The sequence below is a fragment of the Dasypus novemcinctus genome, chromosome 14 (genome assembly GCF_030445035.2).
Source record: "Dasypus novemcinctus isolate mDasNov1 chromosome 14, mDasNov1.1.hap2, whole genome shotgun sequence".
Classification (NCBI taxonomy): Eukaryota; Metazoa; Chordata; class Mammalia; order Cingulata; family Dasypodidae; genus Dasypus; species Dasypus novemcinctus.
This window is the reverse complement of record NC_080686.1, coordinates 76,065,607-76,093,224: the sequence shown is the minus strand read 5'-3', so window position 1 is coordinate 76,093,224 and position 27,618 is coordinate 76,065,607. Positions and strand designations below refer to the sequence as shown.

Here is a 27,618-nt window from a genome sequence, read left to right as displayed (position 1 = left end):
TGTTCCCTGGGATCTCCTCTTCGGCCATCTTCTCTCTTCTATATACTTTTCATTTTAAGAATATCAACAACCACCTGTACATTCTTGATATCTAAATCTCCATCTGTAGCCCAGGTCTTTCTCTGATTCTGAGAACTATGAATCCTTATGCATCTCCTGACATGTGAATGACAAGACACCATCTACTCCTTTATCAGAAACAGTGGAATCAGTCTAACCATAACATAAGCATAGCACATTTGAAGTAAAGGTGGCAGAAAGTCTGCCTCAATGCACTATTAGCTACTACTCTGATTTCAAGGTACATGATATAAGCAGATAAAGTTCCTGAGAGATTAGATTACTTAAATAAGTGGATGAGTGTATTTGCAGAGCCAACTCTGTCCCATGTAGAGACATGCTTAATTTGACAGCAGCATGATCAGAGTTGGATTTGAATAGAGTTTTAAAACCTGGCAATGAGATTTCCTACTGCATATGTAATTTCTCATCATTATAAAAGAGATGATTCACTTAAGACTATCATTGTAATGATAGCAAGTCCACCATTATTGCCTTTAGAGATAGCACCATTACAATATTATATTATTTAGGCCCTAAGAAGAGTAAATTTGAATATTTATAAAATTTGTATGTGTACATTCTTTAAATTTTTAAAATATTTGACTCAAGGACTTCTTGTTGAAAGATGGAAATCATTGTTGTACTTTAATATAGGAGTCATATTTTTAAAATTTATATTAAGAAGACATTAATAATGTATAATTTTTTCTAAATGTAATGTTTGTCATTTTTATTTCCTAGCACCTTGTGGGAGTCGTTCAACAGGTTCTGAAGGCACAGTTTTATCACCAAACTATCCAAAAAATTACAGTGTGGGACATAATTGTGTTTATTCTATAGCAGTTCCCAAGGAGTTTGGTAAGTAAGATTGCTCTCATCATATAGTATTACATTCCAGACATATTTTATTTCTCACTATATGCTACTTGAAAATTTAAGTAGTTTTTTAAGTTGATAATATTTATATCCATAAAGTACTTTGCTCTGTCTTATTTTTAGATGGTAGCTTTGTAATAATAAAATTCTGAGGTCATTTTACTCAATCCTAATTTACAGTCAAGTACACAGGTGAACAACAATATAAAAATGAAAACAGGATTGTTTTTAATTTTTAAAAATAAATACATTCAGTAACCTTACAAGTGCCTTCCTATTGGATCATATAAAATGGGAAATTACCAGAGCATAAAGCAATCTGCTCTGCAAAATATTCATAAAGTCAAATATAGAAATACTACAGTAATAATACAAGTAGATACAAAATAATTATATCAGTTTTATACTTTATTAACATTTTCCAGAAAGAAGAGATTTTTGTTTTAAGCATCTAGTTTCTGGGACAGCAGTGAAAATTTAGAAAACAGAAAAGGACATTTCAGCTCTTCTTGTCAACCTGACAATCTGTTCTGCATGGACACTAAGAAGACAATGTGTCCTTTGCTGTCTTCACATCTCCCCTGATCACAAGTCTTAGAAGTCATTTGTCTGGCTTCTAAAAGTTTTGGATATGAGATCCAGTTGGATTCAACCCAGGTTTAACTCTGTTTTATGGATGGGTAGGCAATGGAAATTCAGTGAACAGTAAAGTATGTAAAAGATGCTGAAAATTCATAGACTTCTGGAATTTAGATTTATAGTAGTGTGTTACATGGTAAATAATTTATTATAACTTTAATGAATATCTAGGTCTGGATGATTCACTATTATAGCAGAGGATATAGATTTCATCATATCACAGTTGCTGGATCACATTTTGGCTGAACATTTCTGCTGACATATAAAATAAGCTGATGTTTCCAGTCCAATTTCTTATAACCAGATTCTTCCTATATAACCTCCTTTTCTCCTCTCCAAAACAAACCCAAGATCCTCATCTTACCTGAGAAAGAATTATCATCAGAATTGAAGCCCTAAATCTTTCATTTAGCCTTGAAATAGTGATGCCAGCATTAGCAAGACGTCTGCTTCTGCTTCTGTTCTCACTCTGCAAAATATTTCTTTTTCTTAGTATATTGATCCACTAAATCAAAACTGAGCTCTTTGATAGTGAATAGAACAACAATTTAAAAAGAAAAATATTATCCACATTATTGTGGAGGTTGTTTTGTTTGATTTTGTTGTTGATGTTGTTTATTTGTTTTTTGCCTTTTGTGTCCAAAAGAGTCCTTTCCTTGCTAAAGGGGTTTATGACTAGCTGCCAAAAATGTTACCTGGTTTCTGACAGAATCCTAGCAATGATTGTTCAGTAAACTGCATGGCTGTCTGACTCCTCTTTGGAAGCCACTAATTTGTTCTATTGTACTCTATTCTTGGGATGCTATGTGTTCAAAAGAATAAGAAAGATGAAAATCAGACATTTCATTTTCTGACACGAAGACAAGCTGGTCACCCTGGAGTTATTTTAACCTGCCTACGCATGTTTAAAAAGAGGAGAAGGAGCAAGTACTGATTAAAATAAAAGTAAATTAATGGATGCCTAAAGAAGCTTAGCAGGGTTAGTGCACATTGAATTTAATTTTCCTAATATAAAATACAATGCTGTATTGTGCCAGTAATGTGTGGTTTTACAATTATTTTTTTAGGAAACAAATCTTCCTGAGTTGTTTGTAGATAAAATCAAATATACTTTGATTTATTAATAAGGAAATTTATTTTATAAATGTTGTAGCTTTTTTTTTTTTTCCCCCAAATTACATGTGCAGTCAAAAAACTTGAATTCTAATTTCAGCCCTGACACATCTTAGCTATCAGTTTTTGGACAAGTCACTCACAAATAATCTCTTTGAAACTCAGTTCTTCATTTGTGAAATGGGAATTATTATGTCTACGGAATAGGGGCAGAGTAAATAAGATTGCTTATCAAAATCATGTCTCATGCTCAATACCATGTCGAAGAATGACAGCTTTGTAGTCAGATTTCTGGGTTCAAGACACAATTCAACCACGTATTTTCTGTTTGATGTTGTTGCAAGTCACCTCATTGGCCTGAACCTTACTGTTCTTATCTCTAAAATAGTGATGCTAAAATGCTTACCTTATAGTGTTATTTTCAAATAAAATAAAATAATATATGTAAAGTGGCATAGTAACATAGTACCTAATGTAATCACACATACATATACACACATTTTTCTCTCTTTTATGTTAACATTCCTATACACCTCACACACAAAAAAAGATGAAATAAAATGACCTGGATTGAACTAGGATGATAGGATTAGCATGTCTAAAAATAAAACAGTTATTTGTATTACTGAATTAAGGCATGAGTACAAAGATTTTGGCTTTCACTTTTCCAATTGATAGCCAATATATTAATGAGTCCTGGGCTACCTTATAATTATGTGGGAGCAGGTTAGTGGAATGCAATAAATCTTAGTCATTTACTACTTCCTATCACTGCCTTTTCTTCTTTAATGCAGGGTGATCAAGTAATAGATTCTGGGTCTCTACAGACCGAGGTCCTATTTTGCTTCTGCTTCCTCTCATTTCACTTCACCACAACTACCTTGTTACTACCTTAAACTGTATTTTATGACATTTCAGAATCACTTCATCACATATCACATCTCACTTTTCTTTCCTTGTCATTTATCCCAAGGTATATTAATTCCTTTTTCTACATCTTTTACATACTGACACTCTTAGACCTTGGCTTTTAAATTATCTAGCACACTGTCTGGCAAATACATTCAGTTTATTTATTGGAATTGCATTTTGCACAGAGCTTAGGGCTCTAAATTCATTATGTAAGGAGAAATCACATACACTCAACCTGTATCACCCATAAATTATTGTCTACATGCTTTTACATATGCTATACTCTCAATTTGAGGACATTTTTCCTCCAATGTCAGAAAAGATTACTATTTATTCAGGTAAATGCAAGTGAGGTAGTTGGCTTTTTTTAGATGCCTGTAGTACCAGATTACTTCCATTGTTTATTTTTTGCTAGCTGTACAATTGAACTCATATAAGTTAAATGTACATATGACTCTACATTACTGGTGATAGAGTGAATATATATTTTGTCATTCAATTCATATCTTTCAATTCTTCTAGGTAAGTGAATCATCAAGTCATAATGCTTTCATGAGCATTGTTCAATTTCATTTGAACTTCAGATTTTAGGTCATTCTGGCAATATTCATTCTGCAGCATTCCAGCTGTTTTATACCCTAGGAAAAATAACAATTCCAGATCAGGTGGATAGCACGTATTGAAATGTTACTACCTTTATTCTAAAGCATTGAATTGTTTCACTGTGTCCTACTTTATAGATCTTTCAACTAAATTTTAATTCTCCATCTTTGAATATTTAAATACCAGATATATCCTCTGCGGTTTAGTTGCTTGTCTTCATGCAATATTTTTAAATGCTAAAAACTAAAAATCATGGATAACATATTTGATTTTACTTGGAATTTGGTATAGATATGATTGGAGTATAAGAGAACTGTTAGCATTGTTAGAGGTAAATAAAATTTTATTATTATGTTCTTTTCCCTGGAAGGTGGAGACAAAATCAAATTTCAGGTGGAAGTGAGTAATAAAATTGGGGAATAAGGTTTTTTTTTTACTTTTTTTTTCAATAAACCTGGCTAAGAAGAAACAAAAGAAATATAAAATCATACCCAAAGTAGAGTACAAGTAAGAGGATGATGTTTGTTTTGATTTTCTTGTGTGCCTAATTTCCTTGGGGATAGAGTCTTTATTTCAGAGTTCAAGGAGAAAGACACAGTAGAGATCACAATGTGAAAATATGGGATGGATCAATTGGCAAATCAAGGTCCTTGAGGCAATTAAAAAGAGATGGAATTTTAAAAACTGAACAAGGCCTTCTTTAAACTTTTTTTATAAAAAAATATTTGATGGGGAGTGTATGTAGCTCCATGGTTGAGTGACTGCTTCCCATGTACAAAGTAATGGGTTCAATCCCTTGTACCTCCTAAAAAAAAAAAAAAAGATTTGCAGTTAGTAGCATGATACCTAAATGAATTTCCAATGGAATATTACTTGTTGGAATTATCATCTTCCCATTTTCCCACCCACATCTCCCATCTCTCTTCAGTCACTTTTTCCTTATATATTAGGGAATATTTATCTTTTATAGATAAGTCTCATTTAACATAAATTGCAATATAATACAGTGTCTGATTTTAACTGTGAAGACTACATACTGACATTCAGATATCTTGGAGATTTCCATATGTAAACGCATTGAAAATTTCCAGGATAACATACTGAAATTTATCTCATTTTTCAGCTTCCCAGATAATTCCACATCATAGACAACCACTCTAGATGCATATCTCTTTAGCTTCCACATGTAGAATCTAGAAAGTGGACATGAAAATCTTCTTAGATTTTCCCAGGTGATCTGCCTTCTCTCCAGTCTTTCCTTACTATGGACTCAATCTCTTGGTTGCATAGGTCTCTACTTCATGAATCCCTAATTCACACCAAGTTATTGTCAGTCTAATCTACACTGTACCAGGAGCATATAGAGCTGTTAAAACTTTCTGTACTTTGCTGAGGGAGAGGATTTTTTTTTAAGTAATTTGCACTGCCATGAACTTCTCTCCTACTTCCACATAGTTTAGCTTTCACAACTATTAACTTCTAGTCTTATGTATTTTCTCTCGAGTCAAGCCTCAAACATCTTTCCCTAAGGCATTGCTCGTAATGCAAGGTTATTTTTTTATTCCATACTTTATCATAATATTATATTAAAACACTGATAATAATTAGGTAACAACTATCTTATTAATTTTTTAAAATTTTATTTTAAAGAAGTTTTAGGTTATATAAATGATACATCAGAAATATAGCAAGATTCCCACATACCCAAATATCCAAGTACCCCACCTTTTTCTCCTCCCCCACTGTCTCTCTTAACAACATCTTTCATTAGTGTGGTACATTTGTTGGTTAACATTGATGAACATATATTGAAGCATTGCTACTAACCATGGTCAATAGTTTCCATTATAGTTTACACTTTGCTGCACACATTTTGACAAAATGTATAAAGGCCTATATCCGTCATTGCAGTGTTATGAAGGGCAATTCCAATGTCCCAAAAAAGTCCCATGTTACACCTATTCTTCTCTCTCCCTCCCCTCAGAACCTCTCGTGACCACTGCCTCTATAAATGTTATAGGTTCTTTCATTGCTAATTTAATAGACTTATTATAGAATAATATTAAGTCCATACTTTCATTCCCCCCTTATGTTTGTTCATTCCTCAGTCTTGAGGATTTTAGAATGGGTCATGCATATTCTCTTTCTGATTGAGCAGGGACTTAGATTCCATGGGCAGATGGATAGAACCATCTTGCTTGCAGCTGTAGATACTCTGTTTTTTGGGATGGGCGTTATCCATCATCATCCTTTTGTTAGTGGTCCTGGGTGAGCATTATGACCTGGAGAGTGGGTGTTGAAACTTTGCTCAGATTCAAGGCTCAACCAGCATATGAACAGACCAAAGATTTTAGTCTTGGAACATATATTTAACAAGTATAATGCTAATTATAGGTTCAAATAAAAGGGGCAGAAGAGCCATATGTAGAGAAATTGTAAATGAGTCTACCTCTGTTACATTGGGGAACCTATATTCCAAAGTAAGTCCCACTGACAAGGTACCTAATTCCTGAGATTGTCTGCCCAGCCTACAGAGTCTAGATATCTTGAGAGTCCTCAGAAGCACCCCTGCTTGAGGCACTGCTTACTGTGGCATTCAATGAGAGCCTCCTGAGACATGCCTAAGGGTAACCTCTGGAATGGCCTCCCAACTCCCTTTGAAATTTCTATGCCATAAACACTCCTTTGTGTTTAATATTTCCCCCTTTTTGTCAAAGTCTTTTTCCAAATACATTGCTAGTTGGTTCTTGGTAAGAATCCCTGGTGCCAGGGAGGCTCATGGGGTATTTGTTGTCTTGGTGGATGGAGACCCACACAATTACTGAAAGAAAATTGAATCTCCGTCCTCAGATGTCCTACTACATTCTCTAATACAGCAGCAAGAATGTCTAGAATACATAGGTAGTGCCTAGTGAAGGACAGACCAATACACCAGGCCCTTGACATTGATGGTTGTGCTTATGAACCCTGTTGTTGTGAAACTGAAACTTAGCCTATTATTATATATTGCCAAAGGGTTACCTCCTGAAAATCTCCTTGTTGCTCAAGGAGACCTCTCTCTTATTAATTTTTATCATGTTCATTACATTTAGCCTTTTCTTTCCAGTTGATAGACTTAGGAAATTACATAGTGGTTGTTAGATACAATTTAATTTTACAACATGGTATCTTTCATATTTCCTGGTAAACTGTTAAGTTGTGAAAAGTAGTCTTCAAAAACTTAGGTCTTAGAAATGAGAAGGAGAAAGCAAACATACTAGATTAAAACTATGGTATATATAAATGTACTTATTTGTTCTCATGGTATTTGGACATTTTAATGTGTGTTAATATAGTTTTGACCTGAATAGATAAGTTTCACAAACAATTCTCATCTTTTTGGTTAAGAGATATCCAGTATTATACCTTGAGGATATTCTCCTTTAAATCTTAAGCATTTTTTCACATGACCATTTACCTTTTAATTTGTGTCTGTGATTTTTTAAATTTTTTGATATATATATATTTATTTATTTATTTATTTTTATACATGTAAGTTGTTTTCTGTGTTTTTTTTCTTTTTTTGGGTTTTCTTCTTATTTTTATGATCTTATATCTGTGTTCTTCTAAATGGTTCTTCTAAATATTCAGAATTACTTCTATAATTTATGTTATGGTTACCTGTCTTTAAACTTAAGTCAGTAATTTATTGTCATGAATTTCCCCTACATTTTGGTGACAAATTTTCTTGAGATTCTTTTGCATGCTCATTAGGTCTATAAATCATTTTTTGCCATTCTCTTTATCTTGGTATTCAGTTTTCAGTATTGAAAGAGTCCTTATGGTCAATAAAAGCTTTTGATATTTTATTTTTAAAGTGCACAATACTACATTTCTTGACAGTACAATTGCATAAAATCAATGATTATTCTTTTATTCTTTTCTAGCTACTGAATTTACCTAACGATGGTAGAAATGTGTGTATCAAAATTTGCATTTGTTATCCCATATCATTATTTATAATATGAGAGCACCTGAAAAGAAATGGAGGCCATTTTTAATTTTAATTGATGGGTGTTTTTGTTTTTGTTTTTTGTTTTCTGAGGTACCCGGGACTGGGAATTGAACTCGGGACTTCATATGCGGGAAGCTGGTGCTCAACCACTGAGCCACTCGGCTTCCCTGAGTTGGTTTTATCATTTGTTTTGCTTGTTGTTTGTTTTTATTTTTTTAGGAGACACCAGGAACTGAACCTGGGATCTCCCATGTGAGAGGCAGGAGCTCCACTGATTGAGTCACATCCTCACCCTGAAGGGTGTTTTAATGTCAATAAGCAGTAATTAGTATTTATCTTTGTTCCATAAAAAAATGGAAACCTTTATTTTTTGGTTCCTAGCATGTTAGAGCAAGGAAAAAGTAATCACCGTATGTATTTATAATTATATTAGTTATTTCTTTGGATACTATTTATACAATTAAATTTGAAGCCATCTTGTGGACACCCTATAGATATGAGATAGACACATTACCCCACAAAAAATTGGTTTGGATATTGAGACATTGTGCATTCTGAGAAATGAAATGAGTGCCTAAGTCACTATCAGTAATATCTGGATTCCAGAGGGGATATGGATTGTCCTGATGTGTCATGGTACTGTGAATTTAGTATGTATAGAGACATGTGTGACTTTGATTTTTATTTTATCTATAAAGCTTATTTCACCCCAGAACTGGAAACTTCGGAAAAGGAATTGTTGCCATTGTCATTGACTGAACCAGATGTCCAGATCATGGGCAATGGTCCAAGGGTCTGTAAAATTATGAAGCCAGGGCCAGTTGTTGGCCAGAGCATCCAGTACAAAGGTGACTGCCTTAAGTTCAGCCAAATGTCTTGTTAAATAAAATTAAATAGGAATTTGCATAGGGAGTTGCCAGGCAGACCCTTTTCCAAGACTTGACAGGGTCTTTTTTTTTAACAAATTCATTTTATTGGTACATATTTTGTATTTATATTTTGCAAAAACAGTCATATTTGTAATATTACCCATATTCATGTTTTACATGTGATTTTACTGTCATATAAAGTATCAGGTTACAGTTTTTAGCTTTCCTTCTAGTAATATACATGACCTCATACTTTCTGTTTCAACAACTGTTATAATGATACAAAAGCACTGCAAGTTACAAACACCATGATATGCTTTCACCATTTCTATTCATTTCCAAAGATTTACAGTCTTTTTACCAGAATTGAGAGTTCTCCAAGTTCATTCATCTTTTTAAAAACTGTTTTGGCTATTTGGGGCTAACAGGGTCTTTTTTAAAGATAAAAACTAACCAAGGGCAGGACTTTTGAAGAAAGTGGAACAGTCCCCAAAAAGTTTAAACTTTTTCAACATTTAGTGATCAACTGGTCTTGGTATGGTAGGGATAGCCTATTAAAAATGAACAAGTATTCTATTGGACTATTATCTGCTCCCCATACAGTTCTTCTTTATATAAATTAAAAACTTAATGTCAGCCAATTAAAACATTTCCTTACTTGCTTCCATTTTTATTCTATATAAGCTTACACTTTCTACTTCTTTGATGGAGCTCTCTTCTACTACCTTATAAGTTGCTGACCAATTCACAAATCACTCAATAAAGCTTTAAATCTTAATTTCCATGTTTTTAAAACAAATTATTTTTCCTTTTATCATTACTGACCCTTATGTGCTTTATCAGGGTCATCTAGTTAAGGAATTTGAAAAGCAGCAGTCCAGTAAGCTCCATCATATATGATAGTGACCATTTTCTCTGTAAAGTAACAGATAACATATAAACAGATAAAATAACAAACTCCCTTTGTTATTTACTCACTTAATCTTTAGAAGCTCCTCAGGTTGAGCAGGAGTGACTTCCTCAAAACTAACATCTGGCAAGGGACTGAAGACAGGCAAGACCACCAACATGTAGGTGAATATGCTAGAGGTTCCACGTTTGGCTCTATTCTTTAGGTACCATTTTTATTTTAGTAAGGAAGCCTGTCAAGCTTGCAGGGTACTACTTTCATGACCCAAAGCGTAATTGGCCTGTGAGAACCTATTTCAAGGAGAGACAAGTATGCACCTAGCAGTTGCTGTTCTAATGGCATACGACATAGGATTAAGGAGGGTAGTTCATTCCTCAGAAGACTATGGGCAACATATGGCTTTCATGAGACTCTAAGAGGCATGAGAGACAATTGCTAAAGTCTCTATAATGAAGGAGTCTGGGAGCAATGCCTGATGTATCATTATTTGGAAAGATTCTAGAGATTTTTTTTTTGTAAGGGACACCACTCAAATTGAGCTGATTTGCGAGTCAAGGCATAAATGAGCTTAAATTCAGATTGAAAATGAGAAATATGTTGCTCTCACAACCCCAAAAGGCCTAAAAGATGTGGGGCTTGTTTTAGTATTGTGTTTGCTATGAGGGTTAATAGTTGTTTTCTGACAGTATCAGGGATAGAATGACCTTTGACTGACCAAATTTCCTCAGTAGAGAATCTCATCAGTGTGATGCCATACCTATGCTCTTGGATACTGTTCGATGCAGTTAAGATCTTGCCTACAAATCCTGTGTGTCATGACTGGGCTATTGAAGTACCTGACATGTACCTTGATAAAGGTATTTCTTTTGAAAGAGAAGGCAAAACTGTTGCATCCATAGGGAGGTGAAGGCAAAGCATGGCTCAGAGCCTTTTGAAATAGGCACTAAACACAAGTTATTAGCAAATATTTGCCAGATTCAAATTGGAGAGAGTCAGTAATTTCAATAATACTGAGTATGAGGGCATTAATAGACCAGCCAGAATTGAAGCTGCAGTAATTCACTGTGAGGTGCCTTTCTGTGCTCTCCTGCCCCGCCAGCGGGTGTACGGAGACCACGAGGACAACAGGGTACCCGAGAGAGGGAGTGGGCAGATGGCGGGGAAGAACCACTCAGAGCCGCACCATAGTGTGTCGTCTTCTTCCGTTTATTCTTTTTGTACAGAGCAAGCTTATATAGCATCTTAAGCATTCGTGTTGCAAGGGGATTGGTCAAGGCTGGAACAAGACCTTATATGGCTTGGAAAGGGCTCCGGGGGAGAAAGGGGCGGGGAGAGGGCAGGAAGCAGGGGGAAACAGTGCTGAATCATGCTGCCCGCCATTTTTTCTGCTGGTGTGGGGCAGTCCGCAAAATGGCGGGCGCACCCTCAACAGGTCCCCCTTTTTAGTTTTATTAGAAACAGGCTCGTGTGATAACAGAAAGGAGGGAGACCGTGCCCGTCTTAGGTCGAGGCTGCACCCGGTAAGGGATTTGCCTTACCCGGTATGCAATCAGTCTTACTCTTCATCGGGGAGCCATGGCAGCAAAAGGCCATGTCCCTGTCTTAGGTTGACTGATGGGTCAGCCCAGTTACCCGTCATTGGCTAGCCGGCCTACCACCTCAATGACCACGACCGCGGGGGGTGTGCATGGATAAATGCAGAATTCTCTGTGGCCTTACAGTAGCGCCTGATCTAGGCTGCCCTCGGCACCCTGAGAGCTGTATGGATTACACCTCTCCTTTTTGGCAGCCTTCTGGGCCTTATCACCTGTTTTTGGCTGCTAACTGACCTTTACCTAGGCCGTACAGCTGTGCCTGTCTTAGGTTGTCTCCCAGGAGATCTTACCCATCTCTGGCTACCAGCTGGAGATGCATTTTGCCCAGTGGCCCCGAGGACAATTCTGGTGTCCATGAGCCTGGGAGGGGGCCATATTGCTAAGGAGACGTCGGGCTGGCGGCTTTCCTTACACTATAGGCACTGCTTTTATTAAGATTGGGGGAGTAGGGGCAAAGGGAAGGAAGAGAGCGGTCCGCTAGACAGCTGATTCTGCGATGGGGACGGCGACGTCTTGGTAGTCGGACCCAGGGGCGGGAATGCGCTGATATTGTCGGGCAGCGGTGAGGAACATGACTTGAGTGGAGATCTGCCGCATTCTTTCCACAATGATGAGTGGCAATAATCTTCCCGTCATGTGCCGCAGGATTGGTGGCGGAGGCATGAACGGTGAAGGTGGCGGTATAGAAATCTTGAGTTACCGGTTGCTTTGCTAAGGAGGAGATGGCCTGCACGAGCAGGACCCCCAGGATGCGGGTGGCCGCCGTAAACATAATCTTCCTTTCCCTGCAAGAAAGCAGAAGGGGAGACCTCAGGGCGGGTGACTCCGTTCCCTGGGTTGGTTAACTTGTTTGACCAGTCTCTCGGGTAGCCACCGCACGGCTTCTAGTTCTTGGGAGTAGACACACACTGATCCTCTGCCCCAGATAAGGACAGGGTCAGGACCATGCCAGGAATTATCTAGAGGGTCCCTCCACCGGACTGTGGCGTGTTGTGTCATGGTACCAGAATGCCAGAAGCGGTCAGCGGCTGAGTGGCCACTCTGGTCTAAGGTTAGAAAATTTAGACTAAAGAGAGCGTGGTTTAGTAAGTTCCGAGGGAATCCCCTGACGGGGTACCACTCCCCATTCTTTACTTTATGAATAGTGTGCTTTAGAGAGAAGTGTGCTCTTTCAACAATGCCTTGGCCCTGGGGGTTGTACGGGATGCCAGTGATGTGGGTAATGTTAAGACGTCGGCAGAAGGTAGTAAAGACAAAACCTGTGTAACCGGGGCCATTATCTGTCTTAACCTGGTGCGGGGAGCCCAGGAGGGACATGGCAGCTAGTACATGCGCGACTACATGCTTACCAGCCTCACCCGTCTGGAGAGTCGCGAAAAGGAAACTGCTGAATGTATCAACGGTAACATGTACGTACCTAAGATTCCCGAAGTCTTGGATGTGGGTTACATCCATTTGCCAAAGAGCGTTGGGGAGAAGCCCGTGGGGATTGACCCTGTAGTGTGGGGTGGGTAAGAGTGTGACACAGGAGGGGCAGTCCCTAACAATTTGGCGTGCTTGCTCGCGAGTGATATGGAACATGAGGCGCAAGGTGTGGGCATTGACATGATGCAGCTGGTGAGCCTGCATAGCCCGGTTAAGAGCGCGCAGCGCGTCGTGCGGGGCTTGTACAGCGGGGCATAGGATCCTTGTGGCCTGATCGGCCACGTGGTTCCCGTGGGCAAGAGGGCCCGGAAGATTGGTATGCGCCCTGAGATGTCCAATGAAGAAGGGGAGAGGCCTAACGCGAATGGCGGATTGCAGCTGGGTGAACAGCTCAGCTGCCTCGGAGACTGGTTTTATTTGCGCGGCCATCTCAAGCAAAGGAACAGACTGGGCTATATATGAGCTGTCCGTAAAAAGATTGAAGGAGGTGTCATGGAAGGCGGCAAATACAGCCAACACGGCACAGAGCTCAGCAATTTGCGCAGACTTAGAATGCGTCAGAAGTTGGACAGTTTGGCCCTTGCAACTATATGCCGCAGTACCCGTGGATGACCCGTCAGTAAAGACAGACGGGACCCTGGAAAGGGGCTGGTGAGAGGTGACGGTGGGGAAAACAAAGCTGTGCAAGTTGACGATTGTAAGAGCTTGTTATTAGGATAATGATTATCTATTTGGCCAGCATAGGCCGCACAGGCGACGGGCCAGCACAAGGTTGTTTGGAGCAGCCAGTCAACTTGCTCTCTAGCATAGGGTTGGGAAATGGTATCGGGATCCCTTCCAAAATAGTGTCTGCTGTACTCTCGACCTAACCGTATGAGGTCAGCGGTGGCCTGGTGATATGGATAAATCACTCTGGCGGGTGAAGCAGGCAGATGGATCCACATGATGGGCGCTGTTTGCCAGAAGACCACTGTGGGCGTAGGTGCAGTTTCACAGATGACAAGCAGTAAGGGCTTGCTATAGTCTATGCTCGTGACAAAATGGGAGTGGATGGCTTCCTCTACCATGCGAAGTGCCTGACGGCCCTCCGGAGTAAGGGTTCTGGAAGAATTTGGGTCTGGGTCGCCCTGCAGAATGTTGAATAGGGGCTTTAATTGTCCAGTGGTTAACTTAAGATAGGGTTGGAGCCAGTTTATGTCACCCAAAAGTTTCTGAAAATCATTAAGAGTTTTCAGGGAATCTAGCCTAATGCAGGCCTGTCGCGCAGTGATTCTGTCGCCCGTGATGTGGAAGCCAAGATAGGTATAGGGGTCCTGCAGCTGTATTTTGTCAGGGGCGATTTGAAGGCCGTGATTGTGCAAGGCTTGCTGCAGGTCCCCATAGCAGTCAAGGACAGCCTTGTGATCAGCGCCCGCAATTAAGATATCGTCCATGTAATGGAGGATATAAAGGGCCTGCCAGCGGTCTCTAGTCTCTGTGATAGCAGAGGCCACAAATTTTTGGCACAGGGTAGGACTGTTTGCCATTCCCTGGGGCAGAACAGTCCATTGGTATCGCCTATTGGGTTCCTTGAAATTGGTAGAGGGGACACTAAATGCAAAACGCACCTGGTCATCGGGGTGCAAGGAGATTGTGAAAAAGCAGTCCTTTAGATCTATAATGATTTTGTAGAAACCAAGAGGAATAGCTACAGGGCTAGGGAGGCCTGGCTGCAGGGCACCCATAGGGACCATGGTCTTATTAACCGCTCTGAGATCTTGTAAAAGGTGCCATTTTCCTGATTTCTTTTTGATAACGAATATAGGGGTGTTCCAGGGGGAACTACTCTCCACAAGGTGTCCAGCCGCCAGCTGTTCCTGTAGTAACAGTTGGGCAGCGGCCAATTTGTCAGTAGATAGGGACCACTGGCTGACCCACACGGGGTTTGAGGAAATCCAGGAAATCCTATCCGCGTGGCACACAGGAGGACTGGCAGCCCCTAGGAAAAATACCCCAAACTGCGCAATTAGAGCGTGGGGTAGCAGAGATGGGTTCAAGGGCACCCGATTTGGTTCTTCCGAGGCCCTTCCCGGGCTTGAAGCCCTGGTTTAGCATTTGAGCGGTGACTATTGGGACTAGGGCTCCCGATCACAGTTCCCAGTTGAGCGAGGAGGTCTCTGCCCCAAAGGTTGAAGGGGACGTGAGGGAGGACGTAAGGTTTTATGTGTCCTCGGTGTCCCTCGCCGTCTTCCCAGGAAACGAGTTGGGAACTCTGTTCCGGGGGTGAGGACTGTCCAATGCCTTGTAAGTGAGTGGCTGAGGGGGTGAGTGGCCATGCAGGGGGCCATTGCGCCTTTTGAAGAATGGTAACATCCGCCCCCGTATCAATAAGGCCCTCGAATGCACGGCCATTGAGGCGTATGGTTAGCATGGGCTTGGAACGGGTGATTGTCTGAGCCCAAAAAACGTCAGAGGCGCCTAAAGCCTGACCGCCTCTATGTGAACCAGCAGAGGAGTTGGGAGAAGGCACTAGGGTGAGCAGAAGAAGTTGAGCTATGCGCGTGCCGGCGCAGAAGGAAAGGACACTCTTCGGAGCAGAGGCTAGAATCTTGATCTCACCAGTAAAATCAGCCAGCGTCCACAACCCCGGGTGTAATGTGGAGGCCCGAGAGGGCAGAGGATCCTCGACCGAGGATAAGGCCAACACAGCCGGACGGCAGAGGACGGAAGATACCCGTAGCTAGAGGCTGAACTCCCATAGGGGGCATTAGTACCTTGTGGGAGGTGGTACAGAGGTCCAATCCTGCGCTCCCAGGGGTAGCCCGCTGGAGGTGGAGGAAGGATGGAAGTTTGAGGCCTGGATTGCCCCGGTTGTTTGTGGGGCCTGGGGCTGGCCCCTCCTCCCGTTTCCCTATAGGGGAGGGAGTAGGTGACCATCAACATCCGTTTTTGACCGGCACTCGTTGGCCCAGTACCTACCCCTGCAGCATCTAGGGCAATTATTAGGCGGGCCGGTAGGGAGGGACCCTCTTGCCACAGGGGTAGGGGCACCAATGGAGGGGGCAGAGGGGCAATGCGGGCAACTACGCACCAAGTGATCAGGTGCTCCGCAACCAAAACAGCTCCATGGGGGGCGGTTTTGAGCGGGTAGGTTGGTGGCGAAGACGGAGCGAAGAGCAGCCGCAAGCACTTCCCCCTGGTTTTGTAGAGCAGCGGCAAAAACCTGTGCCTGCTGCTTTGCAGGCGTGACGTCTGCGCACAGACGGATATATCCGGAGAGAGACTCGGAAGTTTTGTGTGGGCGCAAGGCATCTTGACAGGCCGGGATAGCATTTTCAAAGGCCAGCTGCTTGAGAAAATCAGAATCTGTGGCCTCGCCAAACAGGCACTCGGCCGCTACTCTCAGGCGACGGACACAGTCTGAAAAGGGCTCCTCGGGGTTTTGGCGCACCGAAGTGATGGAAGTGAGGGGCTGGCCTTTGGTAGGCAGCCTGCGCCAGGCTTTAAGAGCGGCCATGTGGATTTGGTCATAGAGGGAGGCCGGATACTCCGCCTGTTCCAACGTAGACTCATAGTCGCCTGTCCCCAAGAGCATATCACGGGTGTCATTCTGGCCTGTTTCTCGGTTACCAGCGGCCGCATCTTTGCAAAAAACCTCGTACTCCGCCCTCCACAAGAGGGCGTCACCGGACGACAGGGCCGCACGAGTGAGCGTAGTCCAGTCATTGGGAGTAAGCCAATTGTTGGTGAGACTATCCAAGACCGAGAGAGTATAGGGGGCAGTGGGACTGTAGGTGCTCGCTGCAGTTTTCAGCTCCTTCAGATCTTTTAGTTTAAAGGCAAGATGGTGGCGGGAATGAAATGGCCCCCATTTACGGGAGGCGCCGCCACCCTCTGAAGCTTGGCTGCCCTCGTCCTCCCAAGAGGTGACCTCTATTACCAGGAAGGCGGAAGCAGGGGCAGGTTTAGAGGAGAGCCGCTTGGTCAAAGCAGTGCGGAGCCGGGACTGGTTCCGACTGGCCCCTGTTGGGGGAGGGGAGATGAGACGGGAAGAAAGATGGCGGCACTGAGAATGCAGAGCCACGTGGTCACGCGACTGGGTGAGCCGAAGCCTGAGGTCTGAATTGGGATCCTCTGGGGGTGCGGAGGGGGCATAGGCGGCGGGGGGGAAACAAATGGTTGGTTGGCAGAGGGGCGGATATGCCCTCAGAATCGAACTCCCCGGAGTTAGACTCCGAAGTAGACCCTCCTCTTTTGCTACACTCTGAGGAGTGGTCAAAAGCCTCCAAACTCTTTGTTTTAGTCTTCGCTGTCTCAGATTCACTGTCCGCGGTGGGGGACATGGGCTCGCCCTCCATGGGGGGAGCCAAGGCCGTCGAGGGCGGGAAAGAGCCAGCCCGAAGGGCCTCTTCTCCCTGCGCAATAACGCGGGCAGCGGCCTTGCTACAGTGACGGACTGCCAGGAGGTCTTGGATGGCATTCCAGTGTAAAAAGACGCTGACCAGGACTCGACCAGGACCAAGGGTCTTGTAAAAATCCTGTAGGGCATCCCCGACCCTACGCCACACTCGTTCATCTATGGTACCCTCATTAGGGAACCAGACAGACCTCTTTCAGAAACGTGAAGAACGATCACAACTCCCGCTCTTTGACTTTCACCCCCCTCGCCACCAAGGCATCTTTCAACCCTTGGATAAAAAGGTCATGCTCGCTTAGCGCCTGCCCCATATTGCTGCCTGTACTCTCGCTGCTCCGCAACTCTACTTACCCGGCACCGCTGATGGCGTTACCTCAGCTGCTGCTCCGCAACTCTCAGCTTTCGGGGGCTGCCTCACTGAACCCCTTGTGCTCAGGCCCCACGTTGGGTGCCACCTGTGCTCTCCTGCCCCGCCAGCGTGTTTATGGAGACCACGAGGACAACAGGGTACCCGAGAGGGAGTGGGCAGATGGCGGGGAAGAACCACTCAGAGCCGCACCATAGTGTGTCGTCTTCTTCCGTTTATTCTTTTTGTACAGAGCAAGCTTATATAGCATCTTAAGCATTCGTGTTGCAAGGGGATTGGTCAGGGCTGGAACAAGACCTTATATGGCTTGGAAAGGGCTCTGGGGGAAAAAGGGGCGGGGAGAGGGCAGGAAGCAGGGGGAAACAGTGCTGAATCATGCCGCCCGCCATTTTTTCTGCTGGTGTGGGGCGGTCTGCAAAATGGCGGGCACGCCCCCAACACCTTTCATTTTTTTCCAGGTTTAAGTACAGGCCAAATTGGGCTTTTTAATGAAGTAGCAATGGAGATAGTTTATATAGGGCCATATTAACTATTTTAATTAGGGAGAAAAGTCCATGGGGTCCATTTTGTCAATTGTAAGTACCAAAGACTCAATTTAATTTTAATTTATTACTCCCTGGATCAGAGCTTTCATGACCACTATGGAATATTTTATGACAGTAAGCATCATGGCAATAGAGAATTTAGACAAGACAATAATTCTAGTGGTTCAGGTGAAGCATGCCTATTTGTCCTCTATTTTATATTTGGTAACACTACTAAGATTATAGGGTGTGCCTTATTTAAAGTTAGAAGATTTCCAGGCATTGTTACAATTAGGAGTTCCAGTATTGATTAAGGCCAGGGAGGTTTGTCACTGGGTACAACCCAGGAGTTGTAAATGTTACTTCAGAAATTTGTTACCCTATGTTCTAGGATAACAAAAGCCAGTCAGAGATCTTCTTTCTCTTTATTTTATAAATTATTTTAGTAAATTTTGGATTTCCAATTTGGTCAAATTGTAGACCTCTGCTTCAGTGTTTCATTTCCTCTCTCTTTATCCAGGGTTGTTGTTTTGTTTGTTTCATTTTGTTTTGTTTTGGCAGTTATTGGACATGCTTTAGGAGAAGTGAGACCTTTTTCCCTTGCTCATATTGATAAATTTCTTCCTCCAGAGAGTCTCAAACCAGTAACATCAAAATAAGAGACCTCCCTAAAGGAAATGTTTGCTTTGTAGGCTTAAGGACTCTCGGTTTTAATTAGGTATGAATTAACCCTTGAATTGTGCCACAGGGTTGTGGAGGGAGTTTTCCTCTCTAACCCTAATGAATAAGTTCTTTGTTTTGATGGAGGCCTAAGCAGCAGCAGTTGCAAAGTATTTTGTAGGGTCCTAGTGAATCATCTGCTTTTGGTTTATGAATCTCAGCCACATGGTCACTGCTCTTCCACATGAACACCACCCAACTGACCTATATAATGCACAAAGTATCAGTATTTCCCTGAGTACTCTGTAGAATGGGGGCCAATGTCTGCTTATGACACACAACCATCAGTCACAGGATAAATCATTTCCCTGAACCTAGTGTTTAGTGGTGGCTTATGTTGAAATACGAACATACGATTCAGTCTGCTATACTCAGATAGTTCCAGTTCAAGAGACCTGACCCAGGATCACTTTAAGTAAAGACCCAGCTTCACACTCCTGTCTCTAGACTCCAATCATCAAAACTTCTGTTGTAAGAGGATAGAGTCTTGTTAGACATGTAGCACAATGCGGCATAACTCAAAGTCCAAGTTTGTCAGTAGGCAGCAGCGCAACTCAAAGGACATTCTAGCCAGCAGGATTCAGAGTCAGTTATCAAGCCAAAGCAAGAGAAGAAACATGGGTACTGGTAGTGGACATTGCCTGGACACCCTGCTCACTACATCAATTGCTGTGATGACCTCCTAGAGGCCAAGTGGAATCCTCCTCATATATGCTTTAGTTTATGAGACTGATGATACAATCAGTGTGTCAGGAGGGTAGGAAAAGTTTTATTAATCATATAATGAGGCTTTCTGGGAATAACAGCACAGTATCCCAAGCAAGTCCAAAATGGCATGAGATTGCAGGGAAAGGGGACTGGCTTTAGAGATTTATTGTTGTTAGGGGTTGGTGTTGGGATGAGGGCTCCTGTGTGTAGGTCAGTTTGGGGTTTGCATGGTTTGAACCTTCTACCAGCACCAAAGAAAGCTTTCTTATCAGTCTGTCCAGATGTAAGGCAGATGGGGCAGGAGAAGAAGTGGGACTCGAAAGCTGTCAGTAAGCAACCATCGGAAATGGTATTATATTATTTAATCCAAGTGGTAATTGATAAAGCTGCGCTGCATATGTTTGTATAATATCATATCACATATATCTTTTATATCATATATATCTTTCTATTGGTATTATATTCTCTTTGTACTTTAAACAAAATTATTGCCTTTCAGCTTCCAAGAAAATGACAACTGTAACTTTAGAATATGAATTTTCAAAATAACTGTCAAATGAAATATTAGGTTCATATGATGAATGTCTATTTGCATTCATTGTGTACTAGATGTCATTGTTAATGTTTCACATTTTTCCCTTCTGTTTTTAAATAGTTATAGGAAAAATATGTTTAATATACCAAAAGAAATCTTTGGAAAATATGGTTAAGCAATATCAAGCTAGACATTTTACAAATTTGTTTAAACAATGATTATGTAATTTCACCGTATCAGTCTTTTTCCCATGCATGTTTGTTTTGATATTTTGCCTCTTCTTAATAAGACCATTAGATCAGCACTTGCTTCATCAGGCTATTTAATAATAATTGCATCAGGTTGTTAAAGATTATTTGGAAATAAGGTTCAAAGTTGTAAAGGCAATGATGTTAATATTAAGCTGAGTGAAGAGGAGAAGATTCCACAAATATTGTGGAATAGTGGAAAATAAGCTGAAATGAGAGTTTGAAGGTCTTGATTCTAGTCCTTCATCTGCTTCTAATGGGCTGTGTGACATTGAACAAGTTATTTAAGTTGTCTGGCCTTGTTTTCTTGATCTGTAAAGTTGAAGTTTGATTCACTTGTCTCCAAGTTGCTACTCAGTTGAAAAAAATATGTGAAATTTACTTTGAAACTCAAAGAGTATGCCACTGACAGCTAGAGAAGTAAAGTACAGGAAAGTACCACATACTTTCTGAATTTTAAGAGGCTGGTCATAGAATTACATAGACTAATGTATTTTCAGGAAATTCCAAAGATGGCTATAAATTTAACATGACTGAACTCTGAATCTTTTATATTCCTGCAAAAGTAAGATAAGGTATGCAACAATGATATGCTAGATTCTTCTTTTCATTTTCTTTCTTTTTTCTTTTTACTTTTCTTTTCAATGTATCAGGATATCCTTGATGGTCATCTTTAACTTTAACACCTCAATCATTAAATTGCCATAAGTATTTGCAAAGACACTTTTAAATTTTCAATTTACTACAAATGCTAGAAAATTAGCTATTCTATTCTTCTTCAGGTATTTATATGTGAAATAACTCCTTGAATGAGTATGAATATTCTTATACAGGGAGAAAGAATTGCACAAAAAACTGTAAAATTGTTAGGCCCCTCTTAAGAGGTTGAAATGGGAGAATATTTGAAATAATGAGAAGAAAAAACATATATTTGCCTATGTGTGCATTACTTTTCCTGGAAGTTTTCATGATGAAGTCATTGCAACAACCTTTTAAATGTTTCATTCTTCTGTCATGCAGAATCAGAGTTGTAATATTTCATACCATGGCAGATTTAAGCTAGAAGATAAATAATTCACAAAATCACACAGCATGCCATGGACAAAGTTATTTTGTAAACAATGAAGTCTCATCATTTTTGACAAACTCCCACTGATATTTCAGGATGGTATAAAGATTTCTAATTGCTTAACAATGAAATCCAGCACTGATTAGAATTAAAATATAGATTTTTTCTCTGTTTTAGTGACTCATAATTTAATTTATCTGCTTTACACTTAACTGAACAGTTAGTATTTACATTTTGAAATAACTCATTTATTTAAAAACTCAATAAATTATTTTTCAAATAGGTTAAGGGGATCAGTGATGTTTATTTTATAGTTGGTATACAAATACACAGTGAAGACAGATCACATACTATAGATGTGCTCTTCCAGTTCCTAAGTCAAGAGGGGTTAGCTATTTGAACTCTTAATAATTTACCCAGTTGCTTTTGCAAGAGAGGAAAACCCAGATGTGTAACTGGAATATTTTCCAAATTCACTGAAGCTAGGTTATATATTAAAATGTCAAATGAAATACCAGAGCTTTCATCTGTCATATTGCTTCTCTAAGCAACATTTTAACTAACAAGTGTTTTTATATAGTATCATGTTTATTATATTGTAACAGGTGTTGCAAATTAAAATGCAAATTTAAAACTTCTATTCAATGGCAGATAATATAAATGAGACAGGTATCTAGCACAGACAATAAGAAATGGTTTATACTGTGGTGAACTGAAGATCCAAGCCCTATTGGAGGCATTTCAATTTAAAAAGGCTTTAAACACTATATAGTCTAAACAAAACTCATCTGTGGAATGAATTAATTTGACCTTCAGTCTAATGTTGGCCATGTTTGTTTAGAGGAATGGAACTTATTTATTACCTTACTTCCCTGTTTACTAATCTCCTTTGCCCCTCTCCACCGTGCCTAAAGACAGAGAAATATGTTGCTAATTTCTCTAACCTCATTTTAGGTGGAGCTCCATATTATAGTGTTTGTAAGTGTTAAGTATTCATTAATTGGTTAAGTATTTATTCAAGCAGTGTAGATACATCAAATCTTGAGGTAAGACCCAAATATAAAGGCTGTGTAAATAATGGTTCTTGCCTTTCAGAAAATCACAATAAAAGAATTTGACAGTTCATTTAAAAGAAATGTGGAAAGTGTTGTAGATGTTTGTGAGACTGGTATGGATAACAGAAGAGGAACGCAAAGAGGAATGCATAAGTTAGACTGGCATCTGAATCGGGAGATGGTGGCACCAGTGTCAAGAATATTTATAAGATAAGATGGTGTCTGACATGAAATTTAGAGAATACATACTTGTTGGAAAAGAACATTCCAGCCAAAGTGAACTCCATAGCAAATGCAGATACTTATGGAACATAGTGCCTGAAAGGAATTGTATGTTTTACTATTTGATTAAAGAGCAAAATACAACTCAGGACTTAGGCATTGAGAGACGGGAAGAAAACAATGGTTGCAGATATTTTAGATAAATAAGATATATAATCAGTATTCTAGCATAATTCATAATTTCAAGAATGAGTGATGGAAGGAGGTAAATGAGAACAAAGGGGCAAGTGATGTAATGGAATCAAGGAGACCTGCTGCCAAAGCCCTTTCTGATGCCTAGGACAAAACTAGAATTCAATCCTCACCTTTTCAGAAATTCAGTATTGTCAGTTAGCTCAGGGGTTGATTAAGCTTCAGGAGACTGGTTCATATTGATTTCCATTCACCAATCCCAGAGGATACTGCCTTAAAAATCCAAAGTCAATTTAGCAAATTGTTATGAGCGAATATCCACAAAGCTTGTCAGTTCTGGCCATCTACCCTGAACCCTCCCTGTTGGTACATAAATCCACTCCTCTAACAAATGAATATAAATATTTATCTGATTATAGGTTGGAAGTTTATTGAAGTTTAAGACCATCAAGAAGAAAGGGAGTTTGGTATACTTACAGGAAATTTATATCAAACTACTAGAGCTGGCAAAAATAGTTCTAAATTGTCTGTCTTTAGTCTTCCTTGAACCAGTCTTTCCTAAAGTGTGCTCCACACATTGGATATGTTAATACATGGGGGGAGGAGGCAGAGGGGGCAGAAAATCCAATTAAGTTTGGAAACAGTGAGTTAATAAAGTTTACAAGATTTTTAGTTTTTTTTTTTCCCCTAAGCCTTCTCAGAGCCTTTAATATACTAATATGCACTCTGACTCTCCAAGAAAGTACAGGCTATGGAGCATGTCCCAAACTTATTTGTCTGGGGTTCCTTTGTAAAGTGGCAGCTTTTGAGATGCGTGTTCCTTGAGTCACACTGACAACACTGCACTAGTAGGTATAGCCTTTGTGATCAGCAACTATTTTGTTTCATACTGAAATCCCAAGAATTTAACAATCCTCGACACATAAAAATCTTCATCTATGTTTATTGAATGTATAAATTAATAAATAAATAAAATAATCCTTTATCCTGAATGGGGATAGTACATTCTTTTTTTTCTCCCAAATTCCTGCCTGACTACTCTATTTAACAACCAAGGAATTAGCTCAATTTTGTTCCAATTAATCAAATGCTTGCTTAGTTAATAATAACTCCATCTTAGTATTCATAAAATTGGGCAACACTCTAATTTATTAAGGAAACTCTTACACATGACTAATTTTGCAGATGACTCATCATTTTATGTCAGTGGTTCTAATTTATTTTATTGATCTCCCCTGGGCACCCAATTAAATTTTTTATATCACAGTTATTATAAGTAAATGTGATACACAAAAAGTCACAATGTTTTTATTGGAGGAAAAAACTTTGTTACGGTGATGGTGATTCTTTAAAAATACAAAAATCTTTGCTCTCTTTGCTCCTTCCCCGTGTAGAGAAACTTCTCTTACTCAGTATGGTGACAGGACAGAGGGAAATAGAACAGAGGAAAACTCCATCTGCTAGCCAAGTATATTTCCAAAATTTGGGGGTTTTATGCCTGGACTCAACTTTTAAGCTCAAAAGATATGAATTTTACTATTTCTGTACAATGCCATCCATTACCAAAGGTGAAAAAGGTATACTGGAATTAGATTCCTGAACTAGGGGAAAGAGCAAGGTGCTAGGTTCTGCAGATAGGAATAGAAATATCAAAGAATATTACAAAACATTATCTTGTTATATACACCAATTTTATAATAAAGATTTATGTATGAATTTTCATTTTGCTTTTAATTTCTCAGGACTGCATCTATTTTTTATAAGTTCAGGACTAACAGATTAATACTTGTATCATTTTTCTTTAATAGGTCTTTTTACTATCACCTACTTTTTTTCTTTATTACAAAAGTCATGGGTTTATAGAACAAGCATGCAAAAAATGCAGAATTCTCATACACCAGCAACAACTTGCATTGTTGGGAACATTTGTTACAATTGACTATAGCACATTTAATAACTGTACTATTAAAGTCCATCGCTTAACTTATTGTTCATTGTTTGTACAGTATACTTCCAAGGACTTAAAAAAAATTATTACCATATATGCAATCCAACATTTCCCCTTTTAATCATATTCAGATATATTTCCATGTTGTTAATTGCATTCACAATGTTGTGCTACCATCAACACCATCCATTATCAAAGCAATCCCATCATTCCAAATAGAAACCCATTTTAAGCCTTAATTTCCCATTCCCTATCCCCACCCTTTCCCCTGGTAACCTATATTCTAGATTCTAACACTGTGAGCTTGCTTATTCTAATTGTTTCACATCAGTAAGATCATAAAATATTTGTCCTTTTGTGTCTGGCTTATTTCACGCAACATGATGCTTTTAAAATTTATCCATCTTGTTGCATGCATCAGGACTTCATTCCTTTTTTATGGTTGAATAATGTGTTTTGGGTTTACTTTCATTTTTCATGTGGGCTAGTGTGTAGCCAAGGTCATTTAAATCTAAATTATACCCTCTGTTCTCAGAGGGCAAAATTTAGAGCTATGTGATCTGGTTTCCAGTCTTTACTCTGTCCCTTAGCACTAGTGTGACCTCAGGGAAGTCATTTGTCCTCTCTGAGACAGGATCTCCTCTCTGTAAAACAGGGATAATTATATCTGCCCCACTCTAATCGAAGATTGCTGTGAGCATGAAATAAGAAATGCATGCACATATCATACATTGTAGGGCTTGGGTAATAGTTCTTTACAGTCTTTCAATATTTTACTTTCTTATTGATTAATATTAAGAAACATAACATTTTAAAATATTATTTTAAATATATTTTTGAGTACTATACAAATACTTGTTTCCATTTATTTGTCTCAGATAATAGAGTTTTTCTTCCCCTAGGGAAGTATATGCATGTTTCAATGTTTCATTAATAATATTTCATACAGCTATTTATTTCTAGTCAGTGCTTACTGTATTTGAGAAGCAGCTTTGACTATACCCAGCATTCTTTACTTAATGAAACCTAAACTCCACAAACAACTGATCACCAAGTTTCATTTCTCTGGTGATTGATCTTGAAAACCCTCTAAAACTTACCATCTTTTCTCCCTTCATTTTGGCTGATTTTTGCTATAATTTTTTGTGGATTTCCTATTTGATAAACAAAATCTACATTCATAGTTCCATTTTCTTTGAGCTTTTAACTACTCATTTTTCTTTCATTCTGTTTAAAATATAACCCTGCAACAAATTTTTCTGTCTTAAAAATTGTGTTTTACATTTACCTGGGGAATTTTTGATATGTGTGATTTGCTTCAAAATAACCCCAGTGTTTGGGGCTGAGGTGGTTGTTATAGATGAAACTATGCTATCTATCAGTAGATAATTTAAAATTTTCTGTATTAAAATCAAAGTAAACTTGATCTTTCACCAGCATTTCGTCACAAAAGAGATACAAAAAGTAAACATAAAAATCTACATCTTTAATTTGTTTAATCATCAAAGTTTCATTGAGGAATTGTCATAGATTCATTTTCCCACGGAGACAGCATAGTGTATGTTAGACAAATTACTTATTCTCTCTTAACTTAAATTTAAATAGATATGGCAAAATCTTTTTAGAGATTGAAAGACCAAGTCTTAGCCTTTCCTCAGTTGGTTAATGAGCTTTGCAAAGATGGGTGAGTCATTTAATATCTATGGATCATGCTTTTCTTATTTCTAAGATTAGGATATAGAAAAAATATATATATATATATATCTAGGGACCTCTTTCACTGTAAATTTCTTTATACTTTGGCTATATCTTTGACTAGAGTCTATATATTAGATTAGACTGGAGGTTAGCAGAGGTGCATTCTGATCCCTGGTCTGCCATTTGTTTGCTGGTGGCTTTGATCAAGTTACTTACTCAAGTTTCCTCATCTGAGGAAATAATTGTTCCAGTCTGATGACTTTCTAGTGAGAATCAGTAATCTGGTGAGAAATATTTTATTTTAGAGCATTTACCATAGTGCATGATACAAAGAAAGCACTCAGTTAATTTTAACTAGTAGTTGCAATAACATCACCCATCTTAATCCATTATTTTGTTCTTAATAGCATATAAAATTATTTCTTTTCATTGTATTTCAGAAAACTGGAAAAAAAATTTGCAAATATTTAAAACAGTAGATTTTTATAGTTTACAGAAAATTTATGTTACAGTGGTAAAGTAAACTTAGTAGTCATGAAATAGTAAATTTAAAATACACGATGCCATTTCTTTTGACTAATCTGTGTCATGGATTGCATCAGCAGTCTGTGTATTTGTTAAAACTGATGTCATGGCAAATAAAGGCACTTATTTAATAGATTGAATGTACCTTATTACTCAAGTGAAATATTTACTCAACTATGTCCTGGCATAACATAGAAAGATGTTAGATGTATATGGACTAGTTGTATAAGCTCTCAAGCCAATAATTAAAGAATAAAAACTCATTATTTCAACAAGTAAAAAATGTACACTATAATTACCAGACAGTCCACTCTTGTATGAAAATTATAAAAACAGCCTCTTGAAGAGTTAAAGCTGCCATTGAAAATGTTTTAAAAACAAAAAATCTTTCCTACACACCCCAATATTATAC

The 27,618-nt window shown here is 39.3% G+C and overlaps 1 protein-coding gene across 2 annotated transcripts in view; it reads left to right on the top strand.

Annotated features, from left to right (window-relative positions):
* CSMD3 (CUB and Sushi multiple domains 3) overlaps positions 1 to 27,618 on the top strand; it is a 1,328,729-nt gene that overhangs the window by 1,050,943 nt on the left and 250,168 nt on the right. For both annotated transcript variants that reach the window (XM_058275930.2, XM_058275932.2), the window contains one exon: positions 805 to 921. In XM_058275930.2, coding sequence (XP_058131913.1) covers positions 805 to 921 — 117 coding nt within the window. The remainder of the gene's footprint in view (positions 1 to 804; positions 922 to 27,618) is intronic.